The sequence below is a fragment of the Rana temporaria genome, chromosome 4, assembly GCF_905171775.1.
Source record: "Rana temporaria chromosome 4, aRanTem1.1, whole genome shotgun sequence".
NCBI lineage: Eukaryota > Metazoa > Chordata > Amphibia > Anura > Ranidae > Rana > Rana temporaria.
Genome location: NC_053492.1, coordinates 310692248 through 310715998, shown reverse-complemented (window position 1 = coordinate 310715998; position 23751 = coordinate 310692248). Strand labels below are relative to the sequence as shown.

Below are 23751 nucleotides of genomic sequence, written 5' to 3'. Positions count from 1 at the left end.
GCATGAGATTAGACACAGAACAACAAGGAGTGTTCCTACCTCTGAGGAAGGTAAAAGCCATCAAGGAATTAATCCTACTGGTTCTAAGCAAGAAAGAACCGACTATTCGCCTATGTATGAGGTTACTAGGCAAGATGGTGGCCACGTTCGAGGCGGTACCATACGCCCAGAGCCACACTCGCATCCTACAGGCAGCCATCCTGTCAGCATGGAGCAGAAGGCCACAGGCCTTGGATATCCCGTTGCCGCTCTTATCAAGAGTCCGACAAAGTCTGTGTTGGTGGTTAGACCCTCAGAATCTACTGAAGGGGAAGTCTTTCAGCCCAGTGGCTTGGAAGATAGTGACCACAGACGCCAGCCTGACGGGCTGGGGAGCAATTTTGGATGGTTGCACTCGCCAAGGTACTTGGGCAAAGCCAGAGAAGCAGTTGCCCATCAACATCTTGGAGCTCAGAGCTGCTCGACTAGCCCTCAGGGCTTGGACGTCAAAATTGCAGGGGTTCCCGGTGAGAATTCAATCGGACAATGCCACGGCCGTGGCATACATAAATCACCAAGGGGGAACCAGGAGTCAAGCCGCTCAGAGAGAGGTGAGCTTGATTCTCCTATGGGCAGAGGCGCATGTGCCCTGCATATCGGCAATATTCATTCCAGGAGTGGACAACTTTCAGGCGGACTTCTTAAGCCGCCAGACTCTATGGCCGGGGGAATGGTCTCTGCATCCACAAGTCTTTCAAGCACTCTGCCAAAGATGGGGAGTGCCGGACGTGGATATCATGGCATCGAGACTCAACAAGAAACTAGACAGGTTCATATCCCGCTCAAGGGATCCGATGGCCTGCGGAACCGATGCGTTGGTTTGCCCTTGGCATCAGTTCAAACTTCTTTCCCCCGCTCCAGTTACTACCCCGCCTGCTGCGCAGGATCCGGGTGGAACACATACCAGTCATCCTGGTAGCTCCAGCATGGCCCAGAAGGGCATGGTACTCACTCATCCTAAAGATGGTAGTGGGAGACCCTTGGACTCTTCCTCTACGGCCAGACCTGCTATCGCAAGGTCCGATCCTCCACCCTGCCTTACGGCATCTAAATTTGACGGCCTGGAAGCTGAATCCCTGATTCTCAGGGGTAGAGGTCTGTCTCAGAAAGTAGTCTCTACCCTAATCAGAGCCAGGAAACCGGTCTCTAGGGTGATTTATTACAGGGTCTGGAAGGCCTATGTAGGCTGGTGTGAGTCCAAGCGATGGCTTTCTCGCAAATTTACCATCGATAGAGTATTACGTTTTCTCCAGCTAGGAGTGGATAAAGGATTGGCATTAAGCACAATCAAAGGACAGATTTCTGCTCTGTCAGTGTGGTTTCAGCGGCCGCTGGCCACCCACTCGCTGGTTAAAGACCTTCCTTCAAGGGGTCTTACGTATTAGACCTCCAGTTAAATCCCCGCTTTGTCCGTGGGATTTAAATCTTGTTCTGTCAAGTTTACAGAAACAACCGTTTGAGCCGTTGGCTGAAATTCCTTTGGTTCTACTGACAAGGAAGTTAGTATTTTTGGTTGCCATAGTTTCCGCAAGAAGAGTTTCGGAGCTAGCGGCCTTATCCTGTAAGGAACCATATCTTGTTTTTCATAAGGACAGGGTCGTTCTCCGCCCTCATCCTTCCTTCCTACCGAAGGTCATATCCAGTTTTCATTTGAACCAGGATTTGGTATTACCATCCTTCTTCCCTAAACCTACTTCCAGAAAGGAAGGGTTGCTGCATACCTTGGATATTGTCAGGGCCATGAAGGCCTATCTTAAAGCTACAGAGAAGATCCGGAAAACAGATGTGCTGTTCATTCTACCGGATGGGCCCAAGAAGGGGCAGGCAGCTGCAAAGTCCACCATTTCTAGGTGGATTAAGCAATTAATCACTCAGGCCTACGGCTTGAAGGGGTTGCCTCCTCCAGTATCATTAAAGGCTCATTCTACTAGAGCCATGGGCGCCTCCTGGGCAGCACACCACCAGATCTCTATGGCTCAAGTTTGCAAGGCGGCAACCTGGTCTTCTGTCCACACGTTTACAAAATTCTACAAGTTGGACGTAAGAAGGAATACTGATACTGCCTTCGGGCAGGCAGTGCTGCAGGCTGCAGTTTGAGACCCTCGGATTCCGGGGGCTCCTCTTTTTTGAGTTAAATTTAAAATTTAAAATTATTTTTCTCAACTAAGTTGGATTTATTATGATTTGAGTATATCTCTAAATTAAATCCTTTTGTCTTGGAGATGTTCTCCCTCCCCTCATTGTAAGCATTGCTTTGGGACATCCCATATAGTAATGAATGCCGCTCTGTGTCCCGTGATGTACGATAAAGAAAAAGAGATTTTTTAATACAGCTTACCTGTAAAATCTTTTTCTTGGAGTACATCACGGGACACAGAGCTCCCACCCCTCTTTTTTGAGGACCATTTTGGGAGGCATACTGCTTGCTACAAAACTGAGGTACTCCTCCTATGGGAGGGGGTTATATAGGGAGGGGCATTTCCTGTTTGAGATTGCCAGTGTCTACACCTGAAGGTACTCCATATAACCCATATAGTAATGAATGCCGCTCTGTGTCCCGTGATGTACTCCAAGAAAAAGATTTTACAGGTAAGCTGTATTAAAAAATCTCTTTTTCTTGCTGCATAAGGCCTAGGATGCTTCAGATTTCTCCTTGTGTCCAGCTGTAGCATCCACCTGTGTGGCTAGGAATTTGGACGTATGGGTTCAGCGTCTGGACGATCTTCTTTCATCCGACACCCCCAAAGAGGAGATTAGGGAGTCTCTTCCACTCATTGCCAAGTCAGTTGCCTTCTTGGCTGATGCAGCTGAAGGGGTTATTTCTCATGTTCCGGAAACTCAAAAATTCCGGGGAATTTATTCCCACGTCTTTTTTGGTTCAAAAAGCCTCTGGCGGGTTCCGTATGGCCATAAATTTAAGGGTCCTGAACAAATTTATTCTCTACAGAAGTTTCCGGATGGAAAATATTTATTCTGTGAGAAATCTGTTGTGGCCGGAGATTTTCATGGTAACCCTGGATCTTCAGGACGCTTATCTTCATGTAGCAATCTGCCAGAGCCGCCGAAGGTTCCTCAGATTTGCGATTCTCATGGAAAATGGCCCAAGTCATATATAGACGATTTTTTGATCTTTGCTCGAGACAGTCTCTTTTTTTGGGATCTGCAGTTGGTTTTGCAGACTTTTCAGAAGTTGGGGTGGAAAGTCAAACTTCTCTTTGTACAGGCCTTCAATTTGCTCCCGCAGTTCTCCCGGTGTATCATGCAGTTATTGGGGTTAATGACTGTAGCCATCTCAGGGGTGCTGTGGGCCCAGTTACACTCCAGACCCCTTCAGACGTTCCTCTTACGCCATTGGGATCGCAAGAAGAATTCTTTAGATCAGCTGGTGCAGCTGCCAAGAGGATTTTATCAATCTCTCCTGGTGGGAGCAGCGGGAACACCTGCAGGGAGGAAAGAACTGGGCACAACGTGCTCCAGTGAAAGTTACCACAGACGCCAGTCTGTGGGGCTGGGGTGCACACTCTTAGAGCTGGCAGGCCCAGGGAGCCTTGTTGCCAGAGGAGGCAGGCCATTCCTCAAATTTCAGGGAACTACTAGCTGTGGGGAAAGCTCTTCTTGCTTTGCAAGAGAGGGTCTATTCAAGAGACCTATTAATTTTCTCAGACAATGCCACAACGGTGGCGTACCTGAACAAGCAAGGGGGCACTCGTTCTGAGTCACTTCTTACGCTAACACAACAGATTCTGTCCTGGGCAGAGATCAATGTCACTTCAATCAGGGTAGTCCACATCAGGAGAATGCACTGGCGGACTATCTGAGCAGAGTGAGCATTAGTTCCAGCTGTTGTGCTAAGATGTAGTCTTCCAAAAGTGGAGAGACGGAGTCCTTAGGGACGAATGATCTCTCCTTCCCGTGAATTTTTTTAATCTGGCCTACGCTTTCCCTCAGTTTCCCCTCTTGTCTCTGGTAATTCGGAAGATTATTCAAGACAGGGGAGAAGTTGTTCTGATTGCCCCCTGGTGGCCCAGGAGGAGTTGGTTTTCCTCTCTGAAGAATTTCTCTGTGGATTTTCCCTGGCCCCTTCCAGATCGGAAGGATCTACTAGATTAGGGACCAGTGTTGCATCCAAACCCTCAGACCTTACATTTGACGGCCTGGAGGCTGAGCGGCGCATCTTACAGTTGAGGGGGTGTTCAGAGAAGGTTATTCAAACTATCCTGAGCAGCCTTAGGTTGATCACAAGAATCTATGGGAAAGTTTGGAAACCTTTTTTTTTATTTCCTGGCAAAGGAAATTCGGTTTAGATTATTTTTCTGCTCCCTGCATATTGGACTTTTTGCACAGGGGAGTAGAGAAAGGACTCTCTGTCAGCACACTTGGGGTTCAGGTTACAGCCCTGTCTTTGTTTGTTTTCAGATAAGAGACTAGCGGAAGATCCCTTAGTCAGGAAGTTCTTTTCAGCCAGATCTAGACAGGCGCCCAAGGTCATCAAACGTATTCCTCCCTGGGATCTGTCATTAGTGTTAAATGCTCTAACAAGGGCTCCTTTTGAGCCTTTGCATGAGGCTTCCCTGAAATTAATTTCCTTAAAGATTTCCTTCCTTTTGGCTATTACGTCAGGAAGAAGGATTTCTGATCTGCAGTCTCTTTCCTGTAAAGACCCCTTCCTGAGGATTCTAGAGGACAGGGTAGTGATTAGGCCTGATCCTGTCTATTTGCCCAAAGTATCTTTAAACTTTCATAGGTCCCAGGAGGTAGTCCCTGCCTAGTTTCTGTACCTCTACCAAGAATGCGGAGGAGGAAAGATTTAGTCTTTTAGACGTAAAGTGAGGTCTTCTGCTTTACCCAGAGAAATCCAGTGGTTTTAGGAGTTCCTCACAGCTGTTGGTGTTATTCAGTGGCCCCAAGAAGGGGTCCAAAACGTCTAAAAGCTCTGTTGCTAGGTCGATTAGGAAAGCTATTTGTGAAGCATACAAAGCGCTAGGTCGCATCCCTCCTTCTAGAATTGGGGCTCATTCAACAAGATCCTCTAGGGCTAGAATTATTCCTCTGGCTCTACCAATCGCGGTGATGCCTCACATGTGTGGTTTGAACATCGTTTTCATATGCGGGCGAATGGATTCCCTTCTGCACGCAAGCTCTTTTTTTTCTTATTTTACCTTTATTTTTTACCATGTTCTTAAAAAAAAAAAGTCTGTCACTTATTTTATTCCTATTGCAAGGAATGTAAATATCTCTTGTAATAGGAAAAAAAGCATGACAGGGCCTCTCAAATATGAGATCTGGGGTCAAAAAGACCTCAGATCTCATATTTACACTAAAATGCAGATGGCTCCCGTAAGCAGCAGAGTGATCTTTCGGCGAATCCGCTGCAGAGACCACTATTTTTGGAAACTGGACCGCCTGCTGAAGAGGATACCTGGGTTGTAATATTTATGCCATATGCATATTGATGAAGGAACATGTTTTCCATAAAGAACATTTCTACTAATGATCCCCTAGTTATAATATGATTCTATGATCATAACTTTTTCTCAATTGTGTTTTAGGAAAACAAAGTGTCCATATGGTCCACTGGAGAGTTTGGAACAATTACTATGGATGAAGATTACGAAACCGATATAAAATTGTTGTGTGAGATCAGACACAAAGGCGATGTAACAGACCTGCAGGTATTGTCACTTCTACAGTTTGTTCAGTCTGTATTTGGGAAATATACAGTACAGTGAAGGCTAAGCCATGGTATGCCAGTATTCCTTTATTGTGCTGCACAGGAGGTGACAAAATACAAATAAAAACTGGATAGATTTACTAAAACTTGAGTGTGCAAAATCTGGTGCAGGTCTGCACAGAAACCAGTCAGCTTCCAGGTTTTATTGTAAAGGCTTAATTGAACAGACTTGAAGGGTAACTCCACTTTCGTGGGGGAAATAAAAAGGCAAGTAAAGAAAACGTAATATAGCGCATATAATTGCGACACTGACCATATTGGAATTTTATTAAAAATTACCTTTCCTTTTCAATCTGTAGCCACTGTAATTTTCTGAAAATGCAATATGGCTACCTGGAATTTTCTGTACACAGAGTGTGTACTGTCCACTCCCCAGAAACTTTTCCTGCTTGTGTGATTGGCTCACCAATTTCCCCAGAAATCTGTACTAGGATACAAGTCAGATTTTAGGCATCCCCTGCAACAAAAATGACATTTTTGGAGACATACTTTCAATAGGAAACCATCTAAGGGGGTTCAGGCCAGCAGATTTTCTCATTAGTGCCCTGCTGCTGCCACACCAACTCAGAACAGAGGCACAGACAAACACACAAACAAGGTAGGAATCTGCAACAGTTTGTTATACTCCTTGCAATGTACAAAGATCAGAATACAAAGAATAAGATTGCGCTGAACAGTTCAGCGCAATCTTATTCTTTGTATTCTTGTCTGTTTTCATATGTCTATCACATGTGGTGAAAGATTGCAGCTTTAGTTATTAGTGTATTAGTTTAACAAGTTATTCATATCCCATAGCACAGTATTTTCCACTTTAGAATTTTTTTATGCATTTTTTTTAATGTACAAAGATCACCCAGGGGGATTTTTTTTATTTTTCTCAACAAAAGTGGAGTTAGACTTTTGTTGGATTTAAAAAAAAAAAAAAAAGTTTTTATTTAGTTTGCAGAGGTACAAGGCATACAAAATCCCCTCGACATATCGGGGACACAAACAAAATAGAAATAAAGATCAGAGATAAAATAACATGTACAGACATAGCAACCCCATTCTGGAGGGAAAACCCCCCCCCCCCCCCACCATCACTCCGGACAGCGCTCTCGTGGCATCCACTCCCATTCCATGTCTCACCCAACGTTAATACCCAGCAACCTATCCATCACCAAGTCCACCGGGGCTAGACCCGATACATCCAGCCACTTTGCCCATAACTTCTGAAACTTGTGGGCATTACCCCTGTGTTGATATACCAGTTTCTCCATCCTGGAGTTAGACTTTAAGTTAGAAGCTGGTTGGCTATCATGCACAACTACCAAATTCTGACTGCCCCAGTTTTAGAAAATCTCCCCCTAAGTGACTTAAAATAATTCACTGATAAGCAGCTGTGTGTGTGTGTGTGTGTGTGTGTGTGTAACTATAGATATGTAGATTCTATAGCCCATGTGTTTTTGTTTTTTTGTGTGTGTCCCTGAGCACCTTTTGGAAACATGGGGCTAAAGAATGATCAGGTATTACAGAATAATCCAAAAGGAATACTTATAGGAATTCTTTGTTTTGGATAGATTAGGACAGGAAATCACTTGTCATGCAACTTTGATGTCCAAATGACTGAAGAGGAGTTCAAAGGATGCCCAAGCTCATCTCTTATTGGAAATGCCCATATAGTTTTGCTTATTGTCACCCTAGGAGTGAACCTGACATTATTTGTTTTAAAGTTTTTAGATCAAGAAAGAATTGTGACGGCATCATCGACTGGAAAAGTAACAATCTTTCGTCACCATCAGACGAATGAGGTAACGTTGCATCTGATGTAGTTTTGCTCTTTTTGTATTTTTTTTTTTTTTTTTTATATATATATATATATATTCTATTCTTTTGAAGTTACATAAAATGCAGCCTAGGACCAGTCCCATAAAATGGAGAGGGATCCACAGGATCCACAGTGTAGGGCTTGTGACTCGGCAAGTGATCCAGATGTATCAGTAAATCTGGAAATCAATGGGGACCCTAGTTCTGGTAGTGAGCCTGGTTACAGCTAGGGATTTCCTTTCACTTCCCAATTTGGCCATGGGACACATATGCCAAAAAAAGAAAAACTGACAGGGGTTATACCCTCCCTTACTCCAAAATGGAGGAAAACGTCTAATATATATTTTTTCTCTCAAGACATTATCAGAAAAACAGAAGTGGGAGCATGCTCATCAAAATGTTAACTCAAATGGCACAGGAGCACCGTGCACTGGTATTGTTTGCAACAGTCCAGAAATTGTCTCTGTTGGAGAAGATGGCCGAATAAATGTTTTCAGAGCTGACAGCAAAGACATAGTAAGGACAATAGGTAAGTTATTTACCTTGTCTCCCTTTACCAAGTAGGAGACAAGTACAATGTTTGTAGCTAGAGCATTTGAATCTTAACGCAGAACTTGGATTATATAATTCGCCGTGGAATGGTGACAAACTATGATACAGGCAGTCCAAGAGTTACAAACGACTCCTACTTACAGAGGGAGACAACAGGAAGTGAGGAAATGTACCCCTAGGAAGAGAAATTCACTCCTGTAAGAGTTATCATGGGACAGAAAGTGATTCTTCTCCCCCAAAAAAAGTTACAATTTTTTTTTTTTTTTTTTGGTTGGTGTTGCACTTAAAAAATTTACCTGTTCTGACTTTCATACAAACTCAAGTTAAGAACAAACCTACAGACCCCATCTTGTTTGTAACCCAAGGACTGCCTGTACTTACAAATTTTCATAGGTAAAGCTTTAAAAAATGTTTACAGGTTACCTGTTTAGAGTTAGAGTAGATTTAGTGCAAGAATTATTGTTCTCGCTCGAACATTTGCGGCAATACCTCACATATGTTGTGCAAACACCATTTACATGCATGCACAACTTGCGTATGCTTTTGCTTCTGCGTGTGAGCACAGAGGGATGCTGGTGCTTTAAAATTATATATATATATATTACTGTCCCTTTTTTAACCAGTTCCCGACCATGTCACGCACATATACTGCGGCACAATGGCTCTCCTGCGCAAAATTTACCCTTTATCAGGCACCAGAGGGCGCGTGCGCAACGCCAGAGGTGGACCCGATGCGTGTGGCCAGCGGGCACGATCTACCGCCGACCAGACAGGATCGCGTGCACAAGTGCCAGCACGGAGATTTGTGTGAGCCATATAATTTGTTCCTACTAAGTAGGCAATACGATATGACTCATCCTAGTCAATCCTATCCCCATACAGTGGGAACACACTGAGGGAACACAGAATTAACCCCTTGATCGCCCCTACTGTTAACCCCTTCCCTGCCAGTGACATTTACACATTAATCAGTGCACTTTTATAGCACTGGTCCCAAAAATTGTCAAGTCTCCGATCTGTCTGTTGCAATGTCGCAGTACTGCTAAAAATCGCAGATCACTGCCATCACTAATAAAAAATAAAAGCCATAAATCTTCCCCATAGTTTGCAGACGCTATAACTTTTGCGCAAACCAATCAATATACGCTCAGATTTTACTTCATTTTTCTACAAAAATATGTAGAAGAATATATATTGGCCTTAACTGATGAAGAAATTAGTTTAAAAAAAAATTTGCGGGATTATTTATTATAGCAAAACGTTTTTTTTTTTTTTTTGTTTATAGCGCAATAAAAAAAAAAACGCAGATGTGATCAAATGCCACCAAAAGTAAGATCTATTTGTGTTGCAGTGCCAAATTGTAAAAAGTGCTCTGGTCAAGAAGAGGGTAAAATCTTCCAGGGCTGAAGTGGTTAATACATTTTTTTTTTTTTTTCTATTTTTGATCACTTTTGTTCCTATTACAAGGATGGTAAACATCCTTTTTAATAGAAGGTTCTCTTTATGGAGGGATCTGGGGTCAATAAGAACCAAACCTTTCCTCTACCTTTTTAAAAGCAGAAGATAAAAAATGTCATCAGCGCTTCTCGGCCTTTTGGCTAAGATAAGTGTAGTATATGTTCTTATTAGTTTAATATCTGATACGTCCCCTATCTGTGGACCATATGTTAAATACATTTTTCGAGTAGGGAGATGGAAGAAGAGCTTTTTCTGTCCACTCCATGCATCGACTTGGTATTGCAGTACCTCCAGGACCAGTGCATCCCTCTCTTATACAGGTTTCCAAAATGGGAAAAGAAAACCCCACATGGAAAACTAAAATTCTACCTTTTTGGTTTAAAAAAATGTTTTACTTCCACCCTAGACCAGAAGTGATGTCATGACATTTATCCGGTCCTCCCAAGATAATGGATGATCTGGTTTCTGGTAACCTCCACGGCCAGCCGCACGAACCGTTGGATAATTTCTCAGGCGCACGTCTGTTAAAACTGTAAGCCTGAGAAACATTGGCGAGTGGTGGGAGGGTTTGACCCCTCCTGCTGCTTCTTAAAGCGGAGTTCCACCCTTTATTTCACTTGCATACTTATGGATCATGCTTTTACTAATGGACAGTTTTTTTAATTTTTTTTCTGGCATGTAAAGGCCTTTATTCTAGAAATCGCCCGCACTTCAGGCATTTCCCTGCCTAGGCGATTACGTCACTAGGCGGTTCACAAGGGCTCCTGGGATAGCGGCGTCATGTATCCCAGGAGTCCTTGCGAATCGCCTACTGATGAAATCTCGCGTTATTTACAGTCAGTAAATGACGCAAACGTGTCTGACAGGTTGCTATAGCAATGGGGCGGAAAGTTACACCGACATTGCTATGGCAACCTGTCAGAAAGACATTACTGCGCATGCGAGAAATCAGGAAGAAATCCCAGGAATGAAGACAGGAGGGCTTCAGCTGCCCGCGGCTTAAATGGAACCTGCCTGCTTTTGAGATCAGTAGGCACAAAACTATTTTTAAAGAAAGTAAAATTGCAACACATATGACGCGTTGCAATTGTTTATGTACATGTTTGGACAAATTAGTGGTTTAAAAAAAAAAAAAGTGTTTGGGGGACTGGAACTCCTCTTTAAAGTGTTTCAGCAGTTAATTAGCCACTCTAACTGCTTTCATGAGAGAGCCAATCGTTGGCTGAAATTAAATTCTTATGGCTGATGGCTTTAGCCATGAATAACCCCAGTACAGCACTTACAAGCCGCAGCGTATGTTTACGGATTGCGGTTGGCAAGTGGTTATTTTGACTTTGTGAGGAAAGGGAGGGCCTGTAGAGTTGCATATAGGAAAGCTTGGTCTGTCCCAGAATGGCACCAATGAGCCATCTTGGCTCACCTTTCGCTTTGTAGGCTTAACTTATCCTGATCTTGGAGTAAAAAAGCTAATGCTGTACCAACCTTGTACACACTGGGCAGTTTGTAGACAGCGGAGCATGGGGACTTATGCCTAGCAGCATAGTCCTTTCCATTGATTTATTTTAAAATTGAATTCTGTTTGCGGTTATACATTTTGGTACTAAACGGCACTCATCCTTTAAAAGGTGGTGTCACTTTTTTCCTTTAACGACAAATCTGATGTAATACAATTTTTAGTAAAGTACAATACAGATAACTGAGATGACGTTTATTACAGGAACAATGTTTTCTGTACACCACCTTTCTTCATTTTGCAGTGTTGTCATTTTGATATATATTTTTTTTTTTTGACCAGTCTCTCTTCATGCTTTATATAGGTAACTAGGATAAGAGAATATCTTGCACTCAACTAAGAATAATCACCCTAATTTGTGATGAATGTTGTTGACACCAGAAATTGACTGAAGCATCTTCTATATTCACTTCCTTATTTTAGATGATGCAGACAGCAGTACAATGCATGCAGTAACATTTCTTCGTACCACTGAGATTTTGACTGTCAATTCCATTGGACAGCTGAAGATGTGGGACCTTAGACAACAGGGCAATGACCCTACACAAATATTCTCTGTGTGAGTATTCATTTTAGGAGTTGAATGGGGCAGTAATAAAGTGCACCATCAAGTTTGGGGGTGAGAGAAGTATGTAAATTACACTACGTTTTGTGTTCACAGTTCATCTGCTGATTGTATGTTCTGGGTGATTCTACTTCACGGAACTACAACTGACTCATATTATAAAGGATTTATATAGCATCAGCAGTTTGCTCAAGACTTCACAAAATAGAGATCATACAGTTGCAAAATAATTCAAGAATAGAGGGCTAGGAGGACCCTGCTTGTACGAGCTTAGAATCTAAAATGGTTTTGCAAGCATTATTAATAATAATAATTTATTATTATTTTATTTTTTTGGCATTGTTTCATTGGGGAAATTTCCTTTCTCTATCTGTCACATTGCCAAAACATGAAGTGAGAAAAAATCCCTACATATTAAGGGAATAGGCAGAAAAAGGAAAAATCTTCTGGACAGCTGCACTCAAAACAAACGTTTCCTTTACCAATAAAGTAAAACAGAACTACAAGTCACAGTAATCTGGACAGCTGATGCGTTTCACACTATTCCTAGTGTTTAATCATAGCTTAAGGGAATACCCTTTAATTTTTGTAAGCTGAAAAATCTCTGGGTAGGTTCATGCACTGGTTGTAGGTTCCAAAAGTAAATTTGGGTTTAAAACACTGAAGCAAATATGGTAGTGTTATCTTTTTTTACAGAGTGCTCTATCCAGCTCTGTAGGAAGCCACCAGGCTGATGCAGCTTCGCACCAGCAAAACAAACACTTGTTGCCTGAAAGACGTGGTTTCCAGCGGCGACATTCAACTCAATAGAGTACAGTCTAATTTTTAGATATCTAGTAATATAATACTTCAGTGGACCCAATCATTTACGTCAGATTATGGAGATTAGAACGCAGTAAAATTAGGAAAGATGAATACATGGTTGGTATGATATCTAAATCCTGCTTCAGCTAATATTGGTATTAAATTGACATGCTAAGGTGTACAAAGTGGAGAGGTAGCAGTTTGATGGGTTTTTTATTTAACTGGTCGGTATTTTTGCATGCATTCTCTCAAATATACACACACCACACTCCCTTCATTAAAATAAAGTTAGAATTTTTATACTCACAAGTACATGCCTACAGGATTTTTTTCGGTCAGGAATGTCTGATGCTCATACATCAGTAAAATGTGCAAGAGGCCATAGTTATAGCAACCCCTGCCACAATAGAAGATTACAGCAGTGGGGGTTGTAGGGCATTGGAGGAGGAAGATTTTGATTAAATGAGAACACAGCAGCTTTTTTTTTTAGGTAAACTAGGCCTAGGCTTTAAGTTTCCAGGAGCTTTTAAATTGTCAGAAATTAATTTAAAATAATGCAATTGAATTTATCTATCTCTGACTGATATATTACATTACCAGAGTAGGAGTAAAAACCAGTCACTGCTGCTCTCTCATATTGTGATGTGTTTTGTATAAGCCCTCCTTCCTGCTCCTCCCTTTAAATTGTGCAGTAGTGTGCAAAATTACGGTAATATTGCTGCTTTTCACTATTGGAATTATGTAATTAAAGCTGAATTATAAGCAAAAAGATTTTGTCTAAATAAGACATGTGTATTGTCAGTTGAATATTGGTGTTCTTTGTGTATATCATCCAGATCTGTGTAGAAATCCAGATTTAAGCAACTCATTAAAGCGGAAGTATACTCCTCCCCTAGAGCTCCCTGCCGGCTGCTGACATCTTCAGCACTGGGGGTTCTGGGTATCAATCCCCAGCCATTTCTATTTGTCCCCCCGAGATTCCAAAATTCCTGCTCATGTGCAGGCGTTCGGTCACGATGCATTGCCAAAATTCTACCTTGAGCTGGACGTGCGGCAATAATTGGGTTTGTAAGGCATTTGGTGAATACAAAGTGACATTTATATCTGTGGCTATTTAGAAATATATTTACATTTTTTTTTTTTGTGCCCAGAGTTCAGCTTTAATGAATATGTATTAAAAATTATGTAACAAAATTCTGTTCTGTTTCCTATTTTTATTAGAGCTAATGAGAGGGTCCCTTTACACTGCTTGGACAGGCATCCAAGTCAACAGCATGTTGTAGCAACAGGCGGTCAAGATGGAATGCTATGTATTTGGGATGTTAGACAGAGCAAAATTCCAGTATCCTTGCTCAGCGCTCACAATGCAGAAAGTAAGTTGGTAGGCTTGCACCTTCAGCGTCTGTACAAGTTCTTATTTTATGTACAGAAAATTAAGTGAGAATATAGTGGTATTAATCGTATAACCTACCACTTGCTGTCCATTGGCTGGATGGTGTAATATTTTTTTCAATTTGTTTTTTATAGTGTGGGAGGTTCATTTTCACCCTTCAAAACCGGATCATATATTCACATGTTCTGAAGATGGTTCCCTTTGGCATTGGGATGCATCAGCTGACGCTGCAGACCGACCTTCTTTTCTTCTTGGTAAGCAATATACTTTTTATCATTTTACTTAGTGTGTGTGTGTGTGTGTGTGTGTGTATATATATATATATATAATATATATAAAATGTAAAACTCCCCCTATCGCACACTCAGAAGCGAACGCATACGTAGGTTGCACACGCATATGTAAGCGGTGTTCTTACCACACATGAGGTATCACCGTGAATGAATAAGTCTAGCTCAGGACCTCTAGTGTAACCTTTAGGGTTACTGGTAACCTGTAAAAAAAAAAATTAAAGCATCACCCATTGATTTCTCAGTACCGTATTTTGTCACCATTCCACGCGCGCACACAATTTTACGGGACATATTGGGTATTTATTTACTCGTCGTAACATCTTTTTATATTTTACAAAAAAAATTGGGTTGCTGCTTTTAAAATTCATTAACCACTTCCATACAGGGCACTTATACACCTTCCTGCCCCAATGAATTTTCAGCTTTCAGCGTTGTTGCACTTTGAATGACAATTGCGCGGTCGTGCTACCCTGTACCTAAACTAAATTTGTATCATTTTGTTCCCACAAATAGAGCTTTCTTTTGGTGGTATTTGATCACCTCTGGGATTTTTTTTTTTCTGCAAAAAAATTAAAACAATTACCGAAATTTTGAAAAAAAAACGTTTTTTTTTGTTTCAGTTACAAAAAATTGTAAATAAGTACGTTTTCTCCTTCACTGATGGTACTGCACTGATGGGCACCGATGAGGTGGCATTGATAATGGGCACTGATAGGTGGCACTGATGGGCCCTGATAGGTGGCACTAATGTACTGTAGTGTTGTACTAATGGATGCCAAACAATAATGCCTGCCAATCTGTGATGCCCATTGTGAAGACTGGCATCCATTGTGGGCACTGATTGGCATCCATTTATTTCGGATTGTCATCCATGGTGGTCTAGGGCGGCATTCCTGTGGTGGGCATCCCTGGTGGTCCAGTGTGGGCATCCTCGGGGGGGGGGGGGGGCTGCGCTGATAATCGATCAGCACAAACCCCCCCCCCCCTGTCAGAGGAACAGCTGATCGGCTCTTCTCTACTTGCGTCTGACAGACGCGAGTGAGGAAAAGCCGATTACCGGCTTTTCCTGTTTACATCGTGATCAGCCGTGATTGGACACGGCTGATCACGTGGTAAAGAGTCTCCGTCGGAGACTCTTTACCTAGATCGTGTTGCGGGGTGTCAGACTGAGGGGGCGCGCAGCGGCTCAATATCCTGAAGATGTCATATGACATCTGGTCAGGATATTGAAACCACTTTGTCGCCCGACTTGTAATAGGGCGGGCGGCAAAGTGGTTAAAGTGTGTTTATTTTTTTTTTCTAACTAATTTTATACTATTCAACAAAAAAAAGAAAGTATTATAATATTGAGTTGAGATTACTCCACTCCTAGTTTACATATCCCCCTCACATACTAGCTGCCTGCTGTTTCTTCCCCTCTCCTATCATTTCAGTGGAGCAGTGGCACTTGCAGCATTTTTAATGAGACAACATGGGGAAATGTGCTTGTATCAATGTGTTTAATAAAAAAGAAAAAAAAATGTATTCTCGATTTTTTTGCTTACTCGATATGCTTTAACCACTTAAGCCCTGGACCATTTTTCTGGTCAAAGACCGGGCCACTTTCTTTATCGTACACCATGGGACACAGAGCCATAATCATTACATAATGGGTTGGATGGTCACCAGAGGTGATTCGACACTGGCACAACCAATCGGAGACAGTTCCCCTCCATATAACCCCTCCCATCAGGGGAGTTCCTCATTTTTGTAGCAAGCAATAAGGATTCCCATAAGACAGGGGGGGGGGGGCCTCCGTGTCCCGTGGTGCACTCCAAGAAAAGGATTTTACAGGTAAGCCGTTTTAAAAATCCTGTTTTCTTTATCGTACACCACGGAACACAGAGCCATAATCATTACATAATGGGACGACCCAGAGCAATGCCCTATATAAAGGGGGGGGGGACACAGATCTAGCAGGCCACCACGGACAAGAAGCTCTATACTGTAGCCCGCAGCACACTTCGCCCAAAGGTGGCATCCTCATGTCCTTTCACATCTATCTGATAAAATTTGGAAAATGTGTGGACTGAAGACCAAGTTGCAGCTTTACAGATCTGAGCCAACGAAGCCTGGTGGTGCACTGCCCATGAAGCACTTATTGCCCTGGTAGAGTGCGCCCTAACAGAAAAAAGGAGTTCTGTTTTTTAAACCATAGGCTTGAATAATAATCTGTTGAATCCACCTGGAGATAGTGGATTTTAATGCCGCTTGTCCCTTCTTGGAACCATCTGGCAAAATAAACCATCTGTTCTGCGTATCTGAGCGGTTGCCTGCAGATACACCTTTATTGCTCTTACTAGATCTAGAGAGTGCAAAAATCTTTCCTCCGCTGTCTGCGGATCCGGAAAATGTCCTGATTTAAATGAAATTCCGACACCACCTTAAGTAAAAAGGCAGGATGGCGTCGTAATACAACTTTGTCCTTATGACAAATGAGGGTTTTTTACAAGAAAGCGCTGCTAATTCAGATACTCTTCTAGCCAAAGAGATGGCAATCAAGAATGCCAGTTTCCTGCTTAAAAGGATCAGAGGAATCTGGCGAATAGGTTCAAAAGGTTGCTTCTGCAACACTTACAGTACTAAATTCAGATCCCATGGGCAAAAGGGAGATCAGACTGGCGGATTGGTCCGCAGTACCCCCTGAATGAAAGCCCAAACTAGGGAATGAGATGCCAGCGGTCTTTGAAAGAAGACTGATAGAGCTGATATTTGACCCTTCATGGTACCAAGGGCTAATTTCATCTCTACTCCTAGCTGACAAAAGGTGAGAATCCTACTTATGTCATATCTTTGAGGATTTCATTTGTTGGTCTCACACCATAAAACATATGCTTTCCAGACTCTAGTAAATAAGCCTGGAAGCTGGTTTTCTGGCATTATTAAGTGTAGAAAGCACCAGACAAGAGATTCCTTTTGCATTTTCTGAATGTGGGTCTCGGCAGCCAAACCGTCAAATTTAGCCTTTGTAAGGAAGGATGGAACACTGGACCTTGCGACAGCAGGTCGTGACGAAGCGGAAGTTCCTACCGTCATCTTTATGATCTCGGCGTACCAAAGTCTTCTGGGCCAATCTGGGGCCACTAAGATTACAGGAATTATTTTCCTCTTGATCCTGCAAAGTAGCCTTTGTAATAGGGTGATTGGAGGAAATGCATATATCAGTGAAAACAGATTCCACCGAATTATTAAAGCCTCCGATCTGTAGGCCAGAGGATCTCTCGTCCTGGAGAGATACTCTGGGCGGCTAAATTTGACGGTTTGGCTGCTGAGACCAACATTCTCAAAAACATAAGGAATCTCTGGTCCGGTGGAGGAGAGTGAGGCAGGGTTTCCCGTGGTGTACTCCCAGAAAAGGATTTTACAGGTAAGCTGTTTTAAAAAATCCTGTTTTTTGCGATTCGGCACTGCGTCGCTTTAACTGACAGTCGTGCGACGTGGCTCCCAAACAAAATTGATGACGTGTTTTTTTTTTTTTTTTTTTTTCCCCCACAAATAGAGCTTTCTCCTGTAGTGTTTTTTTTTTCCGCTATAAACAAAAATAGAGCGCCAATTTTGAAAAAAAAAATCTATTTTTTACTATTTGCTATAATAAATATCCTCAAATATATAAAAACAACTTTTTTTTTTTTTTTTTTATCAGTTTAGGCCGATACGTATTCTACATATTTTTGGTAAAAATGGCAATAAGCATTTATTAATCGGTTTGCGCAAAAGTTATAGCGTCTACAAAATAGGGGATAGCTTTATGGCATTTTTATTAATTTTATTTTTTACTAGTAATGGCAATCAACGATTTTTATCGTGACTGCGACATTGTCGGGCACTTTTGACACATTTTTGGGACCTTTGTCATTTTTACAGCGATCAGTGCTATAAAAATGCACTGATTACTGTGAAAATGACACTGACAGTGAAGGGGTTAACCACTAGGTGGCGCTGTGGGGGTTAAGTGTTCCCTAGGGAGTGCTTCTTTCTGTAGGGGGGATGGGCTGTGTGTGACACGACAGTGATCACCGCTTCCGATTACAGGATCACTAGGCAGATCGGGGAGATGCTTGTTTACATCAGCATCTCCCAGTTCTTCCTCACCGTGAGACGATTGCGGGTATCCCTGCAGCGATCGAGTCCGCGGGACCTGCGGTCGGGCTGCTTCCTTAACCACTTAAGACCCGGACCTTTAGGCAGCTAAAGGACCTGGCCAGGTTTTGCGATTCGGCACTGCGTCGCTTTAACAGACAATTGCGCGGTCGTGCGACGTGGCTCCCAAACAAAATTGGCATCCTCCCCCCCCAACCCCCCCCCCCCACAAATAGAGCTTTCTTTTGGTGGTATTTTTTACTTTTTTCTATAATAAATAACCCCCCCCCTCCCCCCCCCCCCCGGCGATCAGCATTTATTTATTTTTCGTGACTGCGACATTATGGCGGACACTTCGGACAATTTTGACACATTTTTGGGACCATTGTCATTTCCACAGCAAAAAATGCATTTAAAATGCATTGTTTACTGTGAAAATGACAATTGCAGTTTGGGAGTTGACCACAAGGGGGCGCTGAAGGGGTTATGTATGACCTCATGTCTGTTTCTAACTGTAGGGGGGGTATGGCTGTTGGTGTGACGTCATCGATTGTGTATCCCTATAAAAGGGATCACATGATCGATGCCGCCGCCACAGTGAAGAACGGGGAAGCTGTGTTTACATACAGCTCTCCCCGTTCTTCAGCTCCGGAGACCGATCGCGGGACTCCGGCGGCGATCGGGTCCCGGAGCTTCGGACCGGGTCGCGGGCGCGCGCCCCTGACCGGGTACTAGCACAGGACGTACCTGTACGTGCATGTGCCCAGCCGTGCCATTCTGCCGACGTAAATGTGCAGGAGGCGGTCCTTAAGTGGTTAAAGGGAATGTACAGGTACGTTCTTTTGACCAGGAGTGCCATTATGTCCACGTATTGGCTGCGTGCGGCGGTCAGTTGGTTGAGTAAAAAACCTTTTTATTATGGCTGTTTTTGCATGCATATGTATATTAATATTTACTATCCCACCGCCTAACAAAAAATACATAACTAAATACCAGGGTTATGGCTGCAGCTAGATGCCATAACCCCCGTAAAATAAATTCCCCTCAGGCGCTGGTCTTTCAGATAAAAGTGGTCCGAGTGGTGCATTTGCCACTGGATCACTTGAAGAAGCGCCGGGAAGGGTCACCGTCTCCACACTGGTTCTGGGCTGCAAATGGATACAGAGATGAGCGAAGGAAATGGCCTAGGAGGTTGGAAGCGCCGTCATGTCAGTTCCGATCCCATGTAAACGAGTTTCTGTTGATCTTTTTCTCTTAAGGCTGTACACTAGCAGCTCTTAAACTTGAGCTTAGGTGCTTTTGGGGGTGTGTGTGTGTCCAGGTTCGGGAACCGAACTTGACCCTGAGCAACATTGAAGTCAATGGGGACCCGAACTTTTGAGTACTAAAATGTCTCTAAAAAAAGTAATGGCAAGGGCTAGAGGGCTGAAAATGGCAGCACAATGTTGGTAAGAGCATGGCAAGTACTCTGCAAACAAATGTGGATAGGGAAATAACTTAAAATAACAAAATACATAAAAAAAAATCTTGACCTAGGAGGACGAGGTCCATATGGAGTAGGAGGTTGAGGTGGCAGTGTAGGTGGAAGCGGCGGTGGAGGAGGATGAGGTGGCCAACACAGGTTTTTATTTTTAATCTATTTTTTAAATTGGGGTACACCCCATAAGAGTGAGAAAGATCAGAAATACAAGAATGGCTGGGTAAGGCCGGTATACGTGTCTATTCTGCACAAGGTACGGACAAGTCCTGTGGGATCCATGCCTGGTTCATTTTAATGAATGTGAGCTTGTCCACATTGGCTCTGGACAGGCGGCTGCGCTTGTCTGTGAGAACGCCCCCTGCCGTGCTAAATACACGTTCAGATAATACACTGTCTTTTTTGAATAGCACAATAGAAGAACAGTAGCTAAAGTGTTTATCTCGCACGTACAGATATGGAGGAAGCACTGAAAACACTGCAAAAAATTTGATTTCTGAAGCAGGACAGTCTGATTCCTATCTAATTCTCTCCCTCAGAGCAGCAGCAGCGCCAGCCTTTCCCTACCCTATCTAAAGCAGAGTGACGTGCTGTGCTATGTGCCTCTAGCTTATATAGAGGCTGGGTCACATGCTGCACTGGCCAGTCACAGCCATGCCATTAGTAGGCATGGCTGTGATGGCTTCTAGGTCACGCGAGTTAAACAAATGTTGATTGGCTGCCCTGCAGCTCGCTATTACATTGCCGAACACCGAACCCGAACTTACAGTAAATTGTTCGGGTTCCAAAAGTCCGGTACGAACCCGAACTTTACAGTTCGGGTTCGCTCAACCCTACACATAGGCTTTTAGCAGAATCTGCAGGATCTGCTGCGGTTAGGGGTAGGTTGTGTAAACATGGAAGAATCGGGTTCAGGATAGAAACATTTTGACTGTCGATTGTGTAAAAACGCAAACTGTGGCAAAATCGCAGTTCGTTTTTGCCGCGGTAAATGTAGGCAGGGTGTACATAAAGGTTAAGGGTAGAGGAGAGATTTGGGGTCTTTTAGACCCCAGATCTCTCCATAAAGTTGAGCAGTCAGGCTGTATTGTTGTTGCATGTTTACATTCGTTATTGCGATGGCAAAAGGTGGTTACGTGTGTGTGTGTGTGTATTATATATATATATATATATATATATATATATATATATATATATATATATATATATATATATATATATATATATATATATATATATATATATATATATATATATATATATATATATATATATATATATATATATATATATATATATATATATATAGTGTGTGTGTATATATTATATTAGAGAGTGTTTGTGGGTTTTTTTTTTTTTTTTTATTAAAAAGCACCCCCATCCCTGCACATAGTAGTGAATGCATACGTAGGTCACGCCCACATATGTAAATGGTTTTCGCACCACAAGTGAGGTATTGCCACAAATAATTCTAGCACTAGTCCTCCTATGTAATGCTAAATGGGTAGCCTGTAGAAATTTCCACGAGCGCCCGCAAATTTTAGCATGACGTGGGGTATCTATTTACTCGGCTAAACGTTATCTTTCATATTTTCTAAAAAAAACGATATATGAAAATAGTGTGTTTTTAATATATTAAAAAAAGTGTATTTTTTCCAAATAAATTGCTGTGGCATAAAAATTGCAACAGCCGCCATTTTATTCTCTAGAGCCTTTGTTAAAAAATGAATGTGTGTTCTAAGAAATGCTGATTTTTATTTGTACAAGAATGTCTGTCAGAAAAAGGCCTGGTCAGCAAGTGGCTAAACTGAATCGAAATAAATGAAGCACCTAGTGGTTTTGGCATAGTCTTTTGTCTTTTCTAATGTTCTTATTTGATTACTATGAAGTCTATTTTTAAAGGATAAGTTGATCTTTTCACAAAAAAAACAAATGCACACTTTCTTTGCGGGTAAACAAATGTGCATGTATTTTTTGTTGTAGGAGCCTGTAAAGCATTGTACCAGCAAGCAGCAGATTGCTGGTGCCATGCAGGTCTCCTGCAGATCTGTCAGTGTGTCGGCTTGCTTGTACCTCTTACGAGGAAGCCGATACAGGCTGATGGGAAGAATTGATGAACTACCAGCTTCAAAGGCTGCCAGACCTTGTCGTTTTTGATTTACAGAGCTCTGTGAATGAGTGACACAGCCGGGTGGGTGAAGCCTTCATTTTGACAGCTAGTGGGAGGGAGAAGATCCCTGCTCAGCATGGGAGTGGGGGATTCGAGGCTGGTGCATTCATTAACATGTTACACCCCGAATAGGCAACACGTAACATTTTATGAAAGGTGAACTTATCCTTTAAATTACTTTCACCAAAACATTTATACATCCATTGTACTGAATAGATTAAATAGAGAACATGTGAATTCTGATTGAAAGTTGTATAAATTATGTGTGAAAACATTTATACATTGATCTCTGCATTTTGTCTATTTAACCCTGCTCATACATTTATTTGTTTTTTGCTACTTTTACAGGAGGAAGAGGAACTTCACATTTGTCCCGTAGCACTTTAGGACAGTCTGTTAGCCAGTCATTAATGACACCTTGGCTCAGCAGTGATCCCACAAAAGGACGTCTAGAAATTATCAATGTAATGCCCTCTTACACACTATCTGTGAACAGCCTGGATGTTTTAGGCGAATACCTTGTATGTGGCACTGATTCAGAGTCCATCTATGTTTCCAAAAACCTTTTCACATAGATTTTTGAACAAGAGTGGATTGGGATGTGGCAAGGCCTTTTTCCTTTTGATTTTGTATTTTGCTAGAAGATTAAACATTTTATAATGATTGTCTAATCTGCAAATCATTTGTTTTTAGTGATGCCATACTCAAAAGAAGATTCCCATGTATCCTTGGGATAATAAGGATATGCGGATGCAAGTGGTGTTCCTTCAAACAAATGTAGTAAAACGATGTTTGTGTTTTCATGGTATTCTTGGTATATTTTTGCCTGGTTGCTATAGAAAATCTAACCTTACGAAATAGAAAGACAGGTGTAAAAGGTTATCAAACTCAAAATGTATATTTGCTAATGGCAGACTTTTGTTGAACAACCACTTTTCAAACCTAGCTGCACCAACACCCAAATGTTTTCTCAAGTTTATGATATGGAGCCCTACTTTTGCCTGTTGAAGTATAGTGCATCTGCAAAGTTTTCACAGCGCTTCACTTTTTCAGTATTTTTGTTATGTTACGGCCTTATTCCAAAATTACTTAAATTCATTATTTTCCTCAAAAATTTTCAAATACCCCATAATGACAACATGAAAGAAGTTTGGTTTGATATCTGTGCAAATTTATTAAAAATAAAAAAATCGGGTTCAAGTCTGAGCTCTGGCTGGGCCACTCAAGGACATTCACAGAGTTTTGCCACAACCACTACTTTGTTGTCTTGACTGTGTGTTTAGGGTTGTTGTCCTGTTGGAAGATAAACCTTTGCCCCAGTCTGAGGTCCAGAGCGCTCTGGAGCAGGTTTTCATCAAGGATGTCTCTGTAGATCAGTGTTTTTCAACTCCAGTCCTCAAGGCACACCAACAGGTCATGTTTTCAGGCTTTCCATTATTTTACACAGGTGATTTGATCAGTTTCACTGCCTTAGTAATCACCACAGCCGTTTCATCTAAAGGAAATCCTGAAAACATGACCTGTTGGTGTGCCTTGAGGACTGGAGTTGAAAAACACTGCTGTAGATTGCTGCATTCATCTTTTCCTCTATCCCGACTAGTCTCCCAGTTCCTCCCTCTGAAAAACATCCCCACAGCATGATGCTGCACTGTAGGGATGGTATTGGCCAGGTGATGAGCAGTGCCTGGTTTTATCCAGACATGATGCTTGCCATTCAAGCCAAAGAGTTGAATCTTTCATCAGACCAGAGAATTTTGTTTCTTATGGTCCAAGAGTCCTTCAGGTGCCTTCTGGCAAACACCAGGTGGGCGGTCATGTGCCTTTTTATTGA

The 23751-nt window shown here is 42.2% G+C and overlaps 1 protein-coding gene and 1 non-coding gene across 2 annotated transcripts in view; both read left to right on the top strand.

The window, feature by feature from the left end:
* Positions 1–22721, top strand: part of NUP43 (nucleoporin 43) — a 31443-nt gene extending 8722 nt beyond the window's left edge. The window contains exons 2-8 of the mRNA XM_040350602.1: positions 5589–5711; positions 7483–7560; positions 7934–8105; positions 11523–11658; positions 13690–13841; positions 13996–14115; positions 22269–22721. Of these exons, the coding sequence (XP_040206536.1) occupies positions 5589–5711; positions 7483–7560; positions 7934–8105; positions 11523–11658; positions 13690–13841; positions 13996–14115; positions 22269–22495 (1008 nt within the window). The 3' untranslated portion in view covers positions 22496–22721. The remainder of the gene's footprint in view (positions 1–5588; positions 5712–7482; positions 7561–7933; positions 8106–11522; positions 11659–13689; positions 13842–13995; positions 14116–22268) is intronic.
* Positions 9707–9896, top strand: LOC120938553. Its single transcript, XR_005749129.1, has one exon. It is a non-coding gene; the product is annotated as a U2 spliceosomal RNA (small nuclear RNA).
* Positions 22722–23751: the final 1030 nt, after the last annotated feature.